Below are 14,608 nucleotides of genomic sequence, written 5' to 3'. Positions count from 1 at the left end.
ATCACGCAACAAAGACAAAGGTCTCCCGCCTCGCCTTAACAGAGGCAAGTGATGTTAGCGAACACTTCTAAGTCCGAAACGGCACACAGTGAGTGGCCAGTATCACACCGGACGCCTTTGTTTTCCAAGTGCTCATTATGTTCAAGTGCTCATCGTGCCCAAGTGCTCGTTTTTAAACACGGCAGCAGCTACTCGTCCAAGGCTGGATCGACTCCGGGGTGGGGAGACACAGGACATCGTCACCCATGTTGGTAGTGAGCGGGAATGGAACTTGGGTCGCCGGGTTCGTAGCGCAGCGCGCTAACCGCTACACCACCGCTCCCCACACAATAACACAGACACACAATGACGCACACACACACAGACACGCATAGCTCGCCACATCGGCCCCGATGATGTTTTGCGCTGCAATCCGAGGCGCGGGGTCTGAGGGGCACACGGGGGAAGCCACGCGGGGTGTTTAACATTGAGCCCAGCGCCTCGAACCCGGTTGGGCATGGCGGCACCATAACCAAAACCCTTGATGCCACCCTCAACACCTCCACCATCCTTGCGCATGGCGGGCAATGCTATTGAGGAGATCAGTCCCGAAGGGGGCTCCCTGCTGGCTACGGGAGGGCGTCGGGAGAGAGAGCAGCGCCATCCCAGAAGGGGATCGCGACTTGAGTCAGCGGCGGGTGGAGAAGTTTGTCGAGGCCTTCATGGTTGATGGGAGGGGTGGGTGGTTGTCTTTGGCAAGAACAACGTGTCAACTACCCCCACAAGTATGCAATGGTTACCTAGGTCGCAATGCACATAGACAAGATACACAAGCGGACAATATCCCCCTGCAGACATCTGTCCCATCAATAAGCTCTCTTCACGTCGGTAGAAGCTATTTAATGATCGCGTGACGTGTGAGCCGACCCCACAAGTTCGCTGCCTCACCCCAAGCCACGCACGAGACTCCGCGCCTCACCCACAGATCGGCCAAGCCGCGGGCAGAATTCACGGAGGGCGCTGAGGTACGGGCGCAGCCTCACGGCCCCCTAAGCATCCTCGAATCTCACCTCCCAGACCCACACCTCCGATGAACACGGTGGGCTACGTACGATGCGAAAGAAGTTCTACATACATATGTCTGGAGGAACGCTGCTGATGTGCGAGCACAGTGGAACATCTTGGATAAGTGCCTCATTGGAGACCCAAAGCATCACACCTCATGGATTGGACATCCCTCCTCAGACACTGGGGTGGGACCATTGACATCAGGCCGATGTGCAGCACCGCTTCTTCATGATGATAAAGGCAAGGGCCCTCTGTTAGGTATGGGTCCTAGTTTGACGCAACACTCTCCAACGCATCATCCAAGCTAATCACCAGCGTTATTGGGGATAATGTAAGGGGAGAATATTTGTTGCTGGTCGATTGGAGTTTTTTGGCATCTTTGCGCCCTCCGCTCATCAACCTTGATTTTTTTTTAAGTATGCGCATTTTGTAAAGCATGTGAATTTTAAATTATCATGAATTCCAGGTTCGTTCCACTGCTACCCTGCCCCTCCCCCCACGTGGCCCCACTCGCTGGTTGTCGGTGGGAGGGATTAACCGGTTTGGCGTGAGGTTGCTCATTAATGCGCTTATTCGTCAGCACGTGTCTGTGTGTGTCTCTGTGTGTGCGTGTGTGTCTGTGTGTGTGTGCGTGTGTGTTGAGCGTGTGAGTGTCTGTGTGTGTGTGTCTGTGTGTGTGCGTGTGTGTCTGTGTGTCTGCGTGTGTGTCTGTGTGTCTGCGTGTGTGTTGTATGTGTGCGTGTGTGTTGAGTGTGTGAGTGTGTATGCGTGTGTGTTGAGTGTGTGAGTGTGTGTCTGTGTGTGTGCGTGTGTGTGTGTTGAGCGTGTGAGTGTCTGTGTGTGTGCGTGTGTGTTGAGCGTGTGTATGTCTGTGCGTGTGCGTGTCTGTGTGTGTGTGTGTCTGTGTGTGTGAGTGTGTGTCTGTGTGTGTGCGTGTGTGTTGAGTGTGTGTGTGCGTGTGTGTGTGTGTGCGTGTGTGTGTGTGCGTGTGTGTGCGTGTGTCTGTGCGTGTGTGTCTGTGCGTGTGCGTGTGTGTCTGTGCGTGTGTGTCTGTGTGTGTTAAGTGTGTGTGTGTTAAGTGTGTGTGTGTCTGTGGGTGTGTGTGTCTGTGCGGTCCTGCACAGATGCCATATTTTCTGTCCGTCTGCTACAGCAGAGGTGTAGGGAATTCCAACAAGACCTACATCTCTGCTTTATTGACCTGGTCAAGGCCTATGATACCATCAGTAGGCCTGGGCTCTGGGTTGTTCTTCGTGCTTTTGGAGTCCCTGACACTCTGCTCACGATCATTAAGGACCTTCATGATGGTGAGCGGGCCGGGTAAAACTACGTGTTCGGGAGTCAGAGCCATTCCCTGTACACCTTGGGGTGCGACAGGGATGTCCTCTGGCTCCCACAATATTTAACATATATGTTGACCACGTAGTTCGTGAAGCCTTCAATAGCTGTACCGGGGGAATCTCCATATGGTACAGATATAATGGGAGGCTGATCGATGCCCGGGTGCGGTCAAGGGATGGCTCCCTATTGCTCAACCACGTTATGTATGCTAATGATTTGGTAATAGCTGCTCATTCAGAGGAGGAGTTGGAGACGCTGCTGCTGAGACTGGAGCGTGCCACTAAGAGGTGGGGCCTTACCATCAGCCCCACCAAAACTAAGCACCTGCCTGGGTATTTTGTACCATTGGACACTACACCCCCACAACTCCCAATCGGTGATGGGGCAGTTGTGGAGCGAGTGGAGAGTTTCCCATACCTGAGCAGTGCGCTTATGACCGGCTCCAGTTTAACAGCAGAGGTCTCACTCCGAATCAGTCGAGCGGCAATATCTTTTCATCGGTTGCGTAACGCTGTGTGGAAGCTACCTGGTCTGTCGCTCCGCACTAAGCTTCAGGTCTTCTCGGCCACGGTCATTCCCTCCCTTCTCTACGCTTGCGAAACCTGGACCCCCCTAATGGAACATCTTCGCCGGTTAGAAACATTTAGGCTGGCCTGCCTACGATCCATCCTGGGTTTAACCAGACTGAATTGTGTGAGGAGCTCACGAATCCTTGAAAGATCTGGGCAGGGTCCCATCGGTGAGCTCCTCCGGCGGGGAAGGCTGCGATGCCTGGGTCATGTAGCCCGCATGCCCAGCCACCGCATGCCGAAACAGCTTTTGTTCGGCCGGATTGAGGGGGCTAAGCGGGCGCGGCACGGGCTAGAGAAGAGATGGAGTGATGTGGTACAGGAGGATGTGGAGCTGAGTGGACTTGCCGATGACTGGTACCAGCGGTGTCAAGATCGGCCTCTGTGGAGGAGGCTCGTGAAGGACGCTACTGGGCAGTTGGAGGCAGTCGCCCTCCAACAACAACGGAGGGCGGAGGAGCGACGCTCAGAACAACGAGCGGAGCGCCGGGTGGCTAAAGCACAGCAGGTTGGCACAGTAGGGGGCACAGGTGGCGCATCAGCCAGTCATCTCAGTCAGTCGACCCGTGGCACCTGCTGGGTCTGCCCCGTGACCTCCTGCCAGCGGGCGTTCGACACTTCACGTGGCCTCAGGGTGCACATAGCCTGGCACAAGCGTCGTGGTGACGTCACCGCCACTTAGTGGTGAATGGCGGTTGTTGTTGTGTCTGCGTGTGTGTTGAGTGTGTGTCTGTGTGTGTGCCGATGTCCCATGGACTCGGCCTCAAATGTGTATCTTGAGCGAAGAGTAAACCATCATAAAGAGGGACATCAAAGGCGGCCACATCACCTCCTGTGCACATTTACGGCTTACGTCAGTGAAGTTTATTTTGTTTCACTCGGCGAGAACTAAAAAGATCAGGAGTCCCGCTGGCAAGAGTGGACCTGGGTCATGAAGATGACGAAAGCTAAACATCAACACTGAAGTATTGTACAGCAATGGACCAAATAGAAATCAAAGCAAAAACAACCGCGCTTTAGCAGCACTTGCCTCAAACGGTGTGCGTAAACTATAGCGATGGTCTTTGTCTCCGTTATGTGTCTCATCGCCTCGCTCGTGCCTCACCCGACAACCCCACACGCCGAGACGGCCGCCACCTGGCGTGCTCAGTGCGCTTCACGACACACGCGTGGCTGGATCGGTGGGCAGACAGGTGGTGATATGTGGGGGACAGGCTGGCAGGTAGTTGAGTACGTAGGTGAGCAGGTGACTGGCTAGACGGGCGAGCCGGTGGGGTGGGCGAGCCGGTGGGGTGGGCGAGCAGGTGGGGAAGGCGAGCAGGTGGGGTGGGCGAGCAGGTGGGGCGGGCGAGCAGGTGGGGCGGGCGAGCAGGTGGGGTCTGCGAGCAGGTGGGGCGGGCGAGCAGGTGGGGTCTGCGAGCAGGTGGGGTGGGCGAGCAGGTGGGGTGGGCGAGCAGGTGGGGTGGGCGAGCAGGTGGGGTGGGCGAGCAGGTGGGGTGGGCGAGCAGGTGGGGTGGGCGAGCAGGGGCGTGGTTTCTCCAGGTGAGTGATCCACTGTCTGGACGCTCCCACACCGCCCGCCTCAGCGACCGCGCCGGCGTCTCGTCTCCTCGTCTCTCCCCCCCCCCGCTCTCTCCTCTTCGTCTCTTGCCCGTCCGCCTTTATTTCTCCTCTCCACAGACGCGGAGATCGCAGGGCAGACAGAGACACCGGCAGGCAGGAGCTACCAGCAGGCAAGAGCTGCCTCCACATCATCTCGCTCTGGCGTCAAAGACGGTAACGTGGAGTGAGCGACTCGCTCCAGCGACGCGGGCTACGGTAGAGGCGCAGCCTTGAAAGTGCTCGCGTTCGCCCCTGCTGGCCGATCGGGGCCTCCGCTGGAGATAACTGTAGAGGACTATGAAATACATATTTTGGCGATACTAACTCGTTCGTTAAAACCACCGTGTGGTCTTAAAAATAAATGATACCTCATATTGGCGACGTTACGGGCAACGGCCCTCTTAATAGCCTCGTGCCAGTTCACAATTCCCTGTGCGTGGCCCTAAGAGGAGCAGTGGGCTTCGGGTCATACAAAGTACAGTACAGCGGGTGCCGCGACCTACAATACTCGTTCACGCACGGTCAGATAAACTTAGTAACAGACTGGCACGCACGGTCACGGTTCGTCGCAATCACTCGTCACCGGCAGCAGCCCTCATCACTCCACTGCTGGATGAATCCCATCCCAAGCTCGCCGCACCTCTCACGATCCTGAGGCGTAGCGATCCACCGAGCTACTCACACACGTAGCAGATTCCATCGCTCCATCTCCACTGTTGTCATCATTTCGGAGGCATCGGGGGAACTGTGTTGATACTTCAACAGAGAACGAGCAGCAGAATGATAGCAAAAACTGGACGAACTCTCTCTTTGCTAAAAGCCCTCTCGTCGTGGCGAGCAGCAGATCTCGGCATTGGCACCTCGCTCGCTCGCCTATAGCTGCCGCTTCAAGACCACCCTTGCCCCTCAGCACTCTCCATCATCACCATCATCGCCCTGCTGCTGCAGCTACCGCGGGATAACGCGGCTCTGTGTGCCCGCCAGGCTCCGTGCCACGAGCAGTGAGTCGGCAAGCGCTGGCGGGCGGGGCGGGTGTAGCCGTGGTGGTGGACAAACATCCACCACAGACATGCACCACTCACGGGGCCAGGGCGAGTCTCGTCTGCGAGGGTGAGCTGGCCTGTGAGTTGGGGCGATGATGGCTGTGTCTGCTACTCGGCGTTATCCCGATTGAGTAAAAAAAATGTTGGTGTCATTTTAGAATTCGGCAAAATGCGTCCGCTCACGCCGGCACACAGTGGCCTACTCTTGAGCAAGACGCCAGCGGCACTTTAACGTCCGCTCTGAGCAAGCGGAGCGCGTAGCATTCTGATTATTTACATCCCCAGTCGTGAGCGGGGCGGTGAACGCGATACATCACTGCAGACAGCGTCATGGGAGAGTTTGTGAGTGTGGTCACGAGGTGTGAGTAGGGTGGTGGGAGTGTGTGTTGTGTAGTGTGTGTGTGGTGGTGTGTGTTCGTGAGTGTGTGGTTGTGAGTGTGTGGTTGCATCTCTTTGAGTGTGGTAGGGTGTGTGAGAAAGGCATCGTGTGTGTGTGGGTGAGTGTGTCAGTGTGTATGAGAGTGTGCTGGGGTGTGTGGGTGAGTGTGTCAGTGTGTATGAGAGTGTGCTGGGGTGTGTGGGTGAGTGTGTCAGTGTGTATGAGAGTGTGCTGGGGTGTGTGGGTGAGTGGATCAGTGTGTATGAGAGTGTGCTAGGGTGTGTGGGTGAGTGTGTCAGTGTGTATGAGAGTGTGCTAGTGTGGGTGGGTGAGTGTGTCAGTGTGTATGAGAGTGTGCTGGGGTGTGCGGGTGAGTGTGTCAGTGTGTATGAGAGTGTGCTGGGGTGTGTGGGTGAGTGTGTCAGTGTGTATGAGAGTGTGCTGGGGTGTGTGGGTGAGTGTGTCAGTGTGTATGAGAGTGTGCTAGGGTGTGTGGGTGAGTGTGTCAGTGTGTATGAGAGTGTGCTGGGGTGTGTGGGTGAGTGTGTATAAGAGTGTGCTTGGGTGTGTGGGTGAGTGTGTATAAGAGTGTGCTAGGGTGTGTTGGTGAGTGAATCAGTGTGTGCATGCTGTGCCGACCTTAATAGGCACTCCATAACGTCACATTACTGTGTATGTGTCATTAATTAAACGAAGACATGTAAATGGCGTGAGTTTATGATAGTGATAATAGTGATGGACGATTATCGCCGTCCAGCAGTGGAAATACCATGATCATGTGCCCCCCAGAGCGACCCGTACCGGGCCCCCGCGGTGGAGGGGGTGGTGCGGCTGGTGGCGTACCGTGACGACCCGCTCCCGAACCGGGCCCCACCGGACCAGGCCCCACCCGCTCCACACCAGCCCCGCGCCGTCACGCAAGCAGCCATGCCGGGCGCCCAAAGAAACAGGGCCACGGTGGTGAGTTCGATACCCGGGCCGAGGCTAAACATCGCCACTTTTTCCACTGCCCAGGGAAAGCATGCCGGCCTGGTACGTCAACCCAATGCGTCTGCCAAGCACTTGGTGGATGCGCTTCTGTGCAACCGGAATGAGTCTTGGTGCTTATCAGGCGCCAGAGCGGTGACGGCACCACGGTCACGCTCGCGCCTCACGGCGAGAAGGACCTGAGTTCGATCCCTGACTTGGGCGCCTCTCTGTGTGGAGTTTGTGTGTTCTCCCCCTGCTCTGCATGGATTTTCTCCAGGTTCTCCGGTTTCCTGCCATAGCTTAAAAAAACGTGCATTGTGACCAGCCTTGGCCAAACATCCCAATGCTTAAACATTACCTGGGAATCACTCACTTGCGGTGACTCGCATAGCAACATTCGTTCCTTCGGTAAACACTCGGCAGGACCGTCCTGGAAAAGAGTCTTGAGACTCGGTGAGGTTTTCCTGGGTAAACAAGGGTAGCTCTAATGATGATTGCAGTGGTAGTGACAATAATGATTTTGATGGCAATAATTACGATGAAAATTATGATTGTGATATAACAATGATGGTACCGATGATGGTGATGACGATAATGGTGACGACGACGATGCCACTCCAGGCCGCCCTGATCCCGGGGCTGTCCGCCGAGGAAGCCGACTGCGTGCGATTCTTCGAGGAGATGATCGAGTCTCTGGACGACTCTGAGGCGGAGTCCATGTCGTCCGACCACGCCGACGGGCACTCCGCGGACTCGACCGACGGACGTGCCGCCCCCCCGCGATCCGTTCCCAGCCCCCCCAAGTCGAGGCCGCCCGATGACAGCCCCCCTCAATCGCCCGCCTTGGCTCACGGCGACCCCCCCTCCGCCAAGCTGCCCGGGCAGAACCAGCACCAGGGGCTGGCGCGACTCCGCTACCGCCCGCCCACAGGTGGCGTACCCTCCTCCTCCTTATTGTTGTTGTTATTATTGAGCCGGATTCATCATCAACCGTGGGTTGGGCCACGTAATGAGTGAGAATAATTGAGAGACGCGGGAATCACCCAGAAAAGCAGGAAAGGCAGCCAGAACCAGCACCAACATTTAGCTAAGCTCTGTGATCCGATATTGGGACGTTTGGCCAACGGCACTAATGATCATTTATATATATACGACAATGAAACCGCGAGTGTCTGGAGATAACCTCTTGGGGCGAGGAGGCTCACCCTCAGTCTTCAACAATCGCCCAAGCTCTGTAGTCCTTCTTTGGCCGTCTCCAATGTTTGGTCATCACCAATCCCACCTCGTGTAGTTATAGCCTGAAATGTTTTTGTGTTCTGTCATGAAGCTGATGCTTTTTTTGCTGTTGTTGCTGTTGCTGTGCAGACATCGACCCCGTAACACTGGTGACCTCACCCATGACCTCATCTGTGACTTCATCCGTGACCCCACTGGAGCCCATATACGCGATCCCATTTAAGACCTCACCCATGACCTCATCTGTGACTTCATCCGTGACCCCACTGGAGCCCATATATGCGATCCCATTTAAGACCTCACCCAAGACCTCACCCAAGACCTCACCCAAGATCTCGTATGAGACCCCAAAAGTAACCTTTCCCGAGCCCATATATGCGACCCCTTTCAAGGCCCCACCCGCGTTTGCGCACGTGACCTCACCCGTGACCTCACCCGTGACCTCACCCGAACCCATATATGCGACCGTGACCCCGCGCGTACACTCGCCTGTGACCCCATCCATCATCTCAGGCCCACCCCCGTCAGTGACCCCATCACCCACCTCGCTCTTGACCGCAGCTGCCCCAACCATCTTGGACAACTCCTCGATCAACTTCCGCACGGTCCCAGTGGCCTCCACGTCCTTCCTGACATCGCCAGAGACCGACCCTGTCATACCACAACAACCACCACAACAGCCATCGCCACCACCGGCACAACAACCAACACAACAACCACCACCACAACAGTCATCACTATCACGACAGTCGCCACCACCGCCACAACAACCACCACCACCACAACAACCAACACCACAACAAAAACCACCACAACAACAACCATCACTACCACGACAACCACCACCACAGCAACAACAAACACAACCGCCACACCAACATACACAACAACCAAAACAACAAACACAACAATCACCACCACAACAACCGCAGCTGCCGGCACCGGTGATGGCGGCGTCACAGCACAGTCCGGTCACCGCTGCTGCTCCCTCGCCGCTCGCCATCGCTGTGCCTCCTCCGGAGAGCGCTGCCAAGATGCCCTCCGGCGGCGGCGGCGCCGACGGTGCCGGCGGTCCCGTCGGGGCCGGCGCAGCCCGCCGGCTCCACGTCGTCTCGCCCGCCCAGCGGAGCACCCCGCCGTGCTTGGAGACGCTGAGCGTGTCGGAGCGCAGGGCCAAATTCCTGCGCAATGCGTCGCTGGGCAGCGGCCGGGACGAGGGGGGGCCGGGGGCCCCTCCGGACAGGCGCCAGCAGCCGCAGGGAGGCTCCAAGTTCTGGCTGCAGGGACGGCCCGAGCAGCTGGCCCACACGGAGGCACGGGCCAAGCTCGGCCTTCACGTGGGCGGCTCGACGGAGAGCGCCGGCTCGGAGGAGGAAGAGTGCGGCCGGGCGCTCGTCGGGCCCCAGCTGTCCCGCTCCCAGTCGGTCGGCGCCGGCATGGAGCATATGGGGACGCAGGGCGGCGATCGGGGTCGACAGATTGGCGTTGTAGAATATCGCCAGCAGCAGCAGCAGCAGCTAAGCCCTGCTTCTTCTGCCGTCGCCGCCTCGAGCGCCGCACCCGACAAAGGTCACGCAACTATTTCGGTTCCGCCGCCGCACCCAAATCAGTCGCGCGTGCAGCCCAACCCGGCGGGCGCGGCACTTCTGCCGTCCGCCGCGCGCCACGCCGAACCCGACCAGAGCTCGCGCGGCGCCGACTCAGACGCCTTCTCCCCCGTCTGCTCCGCGTTCGTCAACCGGGTGAGGAGCCGGACCGTCAACTCCACGCACGGCACGGCAGCGGAGGCCGCGGCCAGGGTGAACGCCAAGATGAACAAGGGACCGTCTACCACTCAGCAGCAGCAGCAGCAGCGGCCGAACGGTGCCCAGAATGCCGCTGCACGGGCCTCGGCGTCCCGTCCGCCGGCTCTGCATGCCGCCACGAGCCTGGTGGACATCCGCGAGCTGGCGCCTCCAGTCGCGTATGCCAGGAAACATGAAGCGGAATTTCAGGCCGGGTTCCACGCCGGGCTCAAGGCAGCCTTGGAACTGGGGCACCTCTCCGGCAACCAGATTGGCCTGGTCACTCAGGTGGGCAACCCCGTGGTCAACCCCGCGGTACATCCCGTGGTCAATGCTGCGGTAAACCCCGTGGATAAGCAGGCACCACCAGCTCGCCAAGACGCCCCTATGCCCCCGCCCAAGCCGTGGCAGAGACGCATCACCATTAAATCTGGGGACAGCTACGGAGAGCAGACGCTCCCCTCTCCCGCCACCCACGACGCAGATGCAGCAAAGGCGGTGGCGGTCAAAGCGACGACTCCGACCGCCGACGAGCCCAGGGGCGAGGCCGTGACACGTTCGCAGAAGCAGCGCATCACCGTGTCTCCCGCTGTCGTCCACCTCAACTCCCCGCTCTTCCGAGCGCCGCAGGTCTCGGCGGACGAATCTCAGCCGTACAACACCGGAGTGGTGGCCGCGCGTTCGTCGACGTCGCTGCCGAGGTCCTACGCCCCCCACGGCACCCCCCAGGGCCCCAGCGTCACTGCGGCCGCTCCACGAGCCACCCCCGTGGGGCAGTTCGTCCCCGTGCGAAAAACCTCGCAAAACGACCACACGGAGGCTCTGAAGAAGTTGGGAATGAAGGGGGTTCACCGTTGAGTGTTGTGTGTGTCCGTGTCCGTGTGTGTGGCCGTGTGTGTGTCCGTGTGTGTGCACTTTGAGGCTCGTCAACAGTTGGAGGCAGTCGCCCTCCAGCAACAGCGGAGAGTGGAGAAGCAACTCTGACAACAGTGAGTGGAGCGTGGGGCAGGTAAAATGCAGCAAGGTGGTGCAGTGTGAAGAACAGTTGGGGCATCTGCCGGTCATCTCAGTTAACCTGTCCTCTGACCTGTCAGCGCTACGAATGCGGTGACTCAAGTTCCATTCCTGCTCATGACGAATATCTGAACAGGTCCTGGACCTCCCCTATGTCGACTCAGCCTTAAATGAGTACCTGGTGTGCTGTGTAAAAACATCGGCGATCGAGAGATGAAGGCGGCCGGCGTGGGCCTGGTGCACCGCCCCCTCGTGCGCCGTGCTGCCCTTCACCGGTGCTCGCTAACAGCACTTGCCCCAACAAGATGTGCAGGCTACATGGGGGATCTTTGTGCTTATTTTCTCAATGAATATTTTCTGGGTCGCTGGTAAAATACTGGAGTTGGGTATGATCAATGTATGTGTTTCGGTCGATATTGCTGTTGTCATGATTGTAAATATCGTATTTGCTAAACAGTGTGCTCATATAATAATGGGATTTTACCACAAGGGAAGTATAAGTGTATAATCTGCTGCCTCAGTAGTTGTATTGTATGTCATCATGATCATCGTAATCCATGATCTATCCACTGCTGGATTAAGGCCTCTGTATGCCTTCAGCCTCCCTGACTGTCATTGTCACCAGTTTCATCGATCGTCTGTCGTCCATTCTGGCCATGACAGGCCCCGGTCCCCAACCGCTCTTCCCTCCAGCCAGCGGTCAGCATTGACCTCCCTTGTCGTGCGTGGTTCTCCAAGGCGCGTGAGCCCCTGTCTCTCGGTGTCATTCCAAGCACGCGTCTCTCACGCGCGCTTCTTTGCGCACTTTTCATCTTGTTCTCTGTCCACGTTTCCGAGGTGTGATAGCCGGGGGCATGCAGAGTATTTCTGGATTTGTTTTGGTTTAAACGGCGACGATTTCCCATCGCATTGTTTGGACGACGAGCCTTGCGATACGCTGCTCAAGGCGCCCGGTGAGCTGTGGACGCTGCGCTGTCGCATTCCTGCGCAGCGTTCCGGAAACCGGTTTTTCAGCGGGTGAGCGGTCGGTGGTTTACGATGCAGGTATTTGCGAGCGCCTTCATCGACCCGAGACCTGAGCGGCGCACTAAATGAGGCATCACCTACGGTCGTGAAACCGCGGTGGTCCTTGTTGATGTTTTTTGTGAGGGGAGGGTGTCATTCTGACTTCCTGGATATTTACAGCGCGACTGAATTGTTTGTCTGTTTCGGGTCGTGAAGGGTCTTACGACACGAATGTGACCAGCTCATCTTGTCTCGTTGCTACATTGTGCTGTGAGGATTGTTCCTAAACTGAGCGGAGTCGACCTGAATCGATAATAGCTGGCTCCTTAACAGATTGTACACGTGACGGGTTCATTTGTTTGGCTGCGTTGTGTAGTGGAGGGTATACAAGACAAGATCGTCACGTGGTCTGACCCGAGAGACAGTTATGCATTTGGTAGCCGTGGTTGTTGATACCTCTGTTCAATCAAAGTGATGCAATGTGTAATGAAACGTGTGCATATACTCGGGATGCGTTATGGATTTAAATATAACATTTTGGAATTTTAGATTGTTAAGGAAAGCTTTGTATCGTATTTTCATATAATTTACTTGGTTACACATCTGTGTCTTCGGGTTCGCAAAAGTGATGTCACCAACACCAGGTGACTCAGCTATTGGTTTTAAAGCAGTGGAAGAGACGTCACGCCAGTGACGACATCTTCATATCTGATCCTTCCCATGTTTGTCTGCACATGAGAAATACTTTTATATTTCGTATAAACCCATTTTGGCTACACGGCCTTCTGGGAGTTCATTTTGTCAGCGGCATTGGTTTAACACCAGCAAACTCTCCACCGGATTTGATCTGCGGCGTCTCACCAGCAATCAGGCCAAGCCCGATGATGGTTTACTCGGGATTTAACCAAGCGCTTTCATTACGTGAAGTTTCACGGTGGCAATACATTATTCTGTAGAGTGGTATATTAATGATAACAGTTCGCATAGTAACAAGAGTCCTTGGTCAATACACTGCTGGATGAAGATATTGTTTGCATTGTCTGCCTCGTTAAACCTATTCGCCTAAATGGAACGTCTCTCTACGATTTGCATGCGTTACAGATATATGATGCTCGAGCAATATTCTTTGTGTTTGTTGTTGAGTGCCTAAATAATAAATTGTAATCATTCCTTGAGCTATTATTCGCTTGCGATCAATCCCATAATCGTGTCTGACATGTATGTATCAGTCGGTGTTCACAGCAGACGGCTCGCGATCATTACACCCTCGCTCTGCCAGGGTGTTTCAACGAGTACCAGGGCCATTTGCCTGAACGTTTGACTGCCTCCATAACAATGTGGAATCTCCACTGCTGGCTTACAGATGCGTGCCGTCTCGTCCCCCTGAGTGGGGAGATCCCGACTCGCTTGTGTTTGGTCCTTGACCTCCGATTTTGCAGCACATCGATAGATTATCTATTAATAGATAGGTAGATTATTGAATATATCTGTGCATTGATGCGAGTGTCGCCCTGCTCGTATCCAGTTGCGCGGTGCTGCAGGGGTTGTCTCCGTGTTGTCCACACGGAGCCAAACTCTCGTCGTGAATGGGAGTGGCCAAACATTGCCATGTAGCAGGACCCTCCTGAACAATCGTCTGAAGATTTCGGCGAGGCTTTCCTGGGTAAGCGAAGGGCGTTGTTATTACGTGCGGGGTTTGTGTGTGTGTGTTTTATTGACACTTAGGCATTTGGTTTATTGCACGTGGTGTAAGGCGAACCCCATGAAGCGAGGCGGCTCGAGTCGGCGCAGGCCGAGGCAGTCCGTGCCACGCCTGACGCTCGCGAGTCCCTTGGAGGCGACTCGCACGGAGGAGTCCCAACGCTGACGTCGGCACGTAACGTGGCGACGCGCGATGCCGCCTCCGCAGCTGCCATGGGCTGCACAAAAATCTAGCAGCCTCCTACCGTTGTTATTGAGCTGATCTGGCCCATGCCCTCCGATCACTCCAGACCAGGTGCCAGCATCATGACCCACTCGGGCATTGAAGTCACCCAACAAGATGACTATCGCGAGGGGCTACTTTAGCCAGCACCTGTGACAGGAGGTCATAGAAGGCATCTGACTCATCGGCTTTGCCTGCATCCCTCCACAGATGTTCGTCTTCGGTGGGGGCATAAGTAACCACGACCACCACTCCTCGCCTCCGATTGATGGGAAGGCGAGCCCAAAGTAGCCTGGGGCTTACAGCTTCCCACACCTCACCGCCACGCCCCCTTCATTATTTTGTTCATAAGAAGAGCCACACCCTGTTGTTTGGCAGTCTGCTGCCCCGAGTAGGGGACTGTCCACCCCTCATGATGGCAGGAGCCAGAACCGGTCCACCGGACCTCCTGAATGCCACAGAGATCCACGCGGTACCGGTCCAGCTCCTGACAGGGGAGTGGCAGCCTCTCCTCCGCAGTGAGCGTTCAAATATTCCACGTGGCCACACGAAGTGGCTTTTCGTTGTTTCTGGAGGAGCCCCGAGGGTAGATATTCAATCTCCTGGCTCCACCAATTGGGGTTTGGCCAGGAGACGTCATAGACGCCTGTCCCCCCGGAGCCTCCGGCACAAGCTTATTAGTTAGATATTTTATA

The 14,608-nt window shown here is 56.3% G+C and overlaps 1 protein-coding gene across 1 annotated transcript; it reads left to right on the top strand.

The window, feature by feature from the left end:
• Nucleotides 1-4,453: 4,453 nt before the first annotated feature.
• On the top strand, nt 4,454-13,164 carry LOC142924560 (uncharacterized). The gene is made up of 4 exons (XM_076066973.1): nt 4,454-4,733; nt 6,771-6,941; nt 7,572-7,881; nt 8,316-13,164. The coding sequence occupies exons 2-4, from the start codon at nt 6,909-6,911 to the stop codon at nt 10,826-10,828; spliced, it is 2,856 nt and encodes a 951-aa protein (XP_075923088.1). The 5' UTR covers nt 4,454-4,733; nt 6,771-6,908; the 3' UTR covers nt 10,829-13,164.
• The last annotated feature ends 1,444 nt before the right edge of the window (nt 13,165-14,608 follow it).

Source organism: Petromyzon marinus, chromosome 14 (genome assembly GCF_048934315.1).
Source record: "Petromyzon marinus isolate PM22_M1 ecotype Great Lakes invasive population chromosome 14, UKy_Petmar_22M1.pri1.0, whole genome shotgun sequence".
NCBI lineage: Eukaryota > Metazoa > Chordata > Hyperoartia > Petromyzontiformes > Petromyzontidae > Petromyzon > Petromyzon marinus.
Note: the sequence above shows the minus strand (reverse complement) of the source record. Positions and strands in the feature narration are given on the sequence as shown.

Excerpts from the sequence above, each read along its gene's own strand:
- LOC142924560 (XM_076066973.1), top strand. The coding sequence starts at position 6,909 with ATGCCGGGCGCCCAAAGAAACAGGGCCACGGTG. Across the intron at positions 6,942-7,571 it reads AAAGAAACAGGGCCACGGTG|GCCGCCCTGATCCCGGGGCT; the intron begins GTGAGTTCGATA and ends ATGCCACTCCAG. Across the intron at positions 7,882-8,315 it reads CCGCTACCGCCCGCCCACAG|ACATCGACCCCGTAACACTG; the intron begins GTGGCGTACCCT and ends GTTGCTGTGCAG.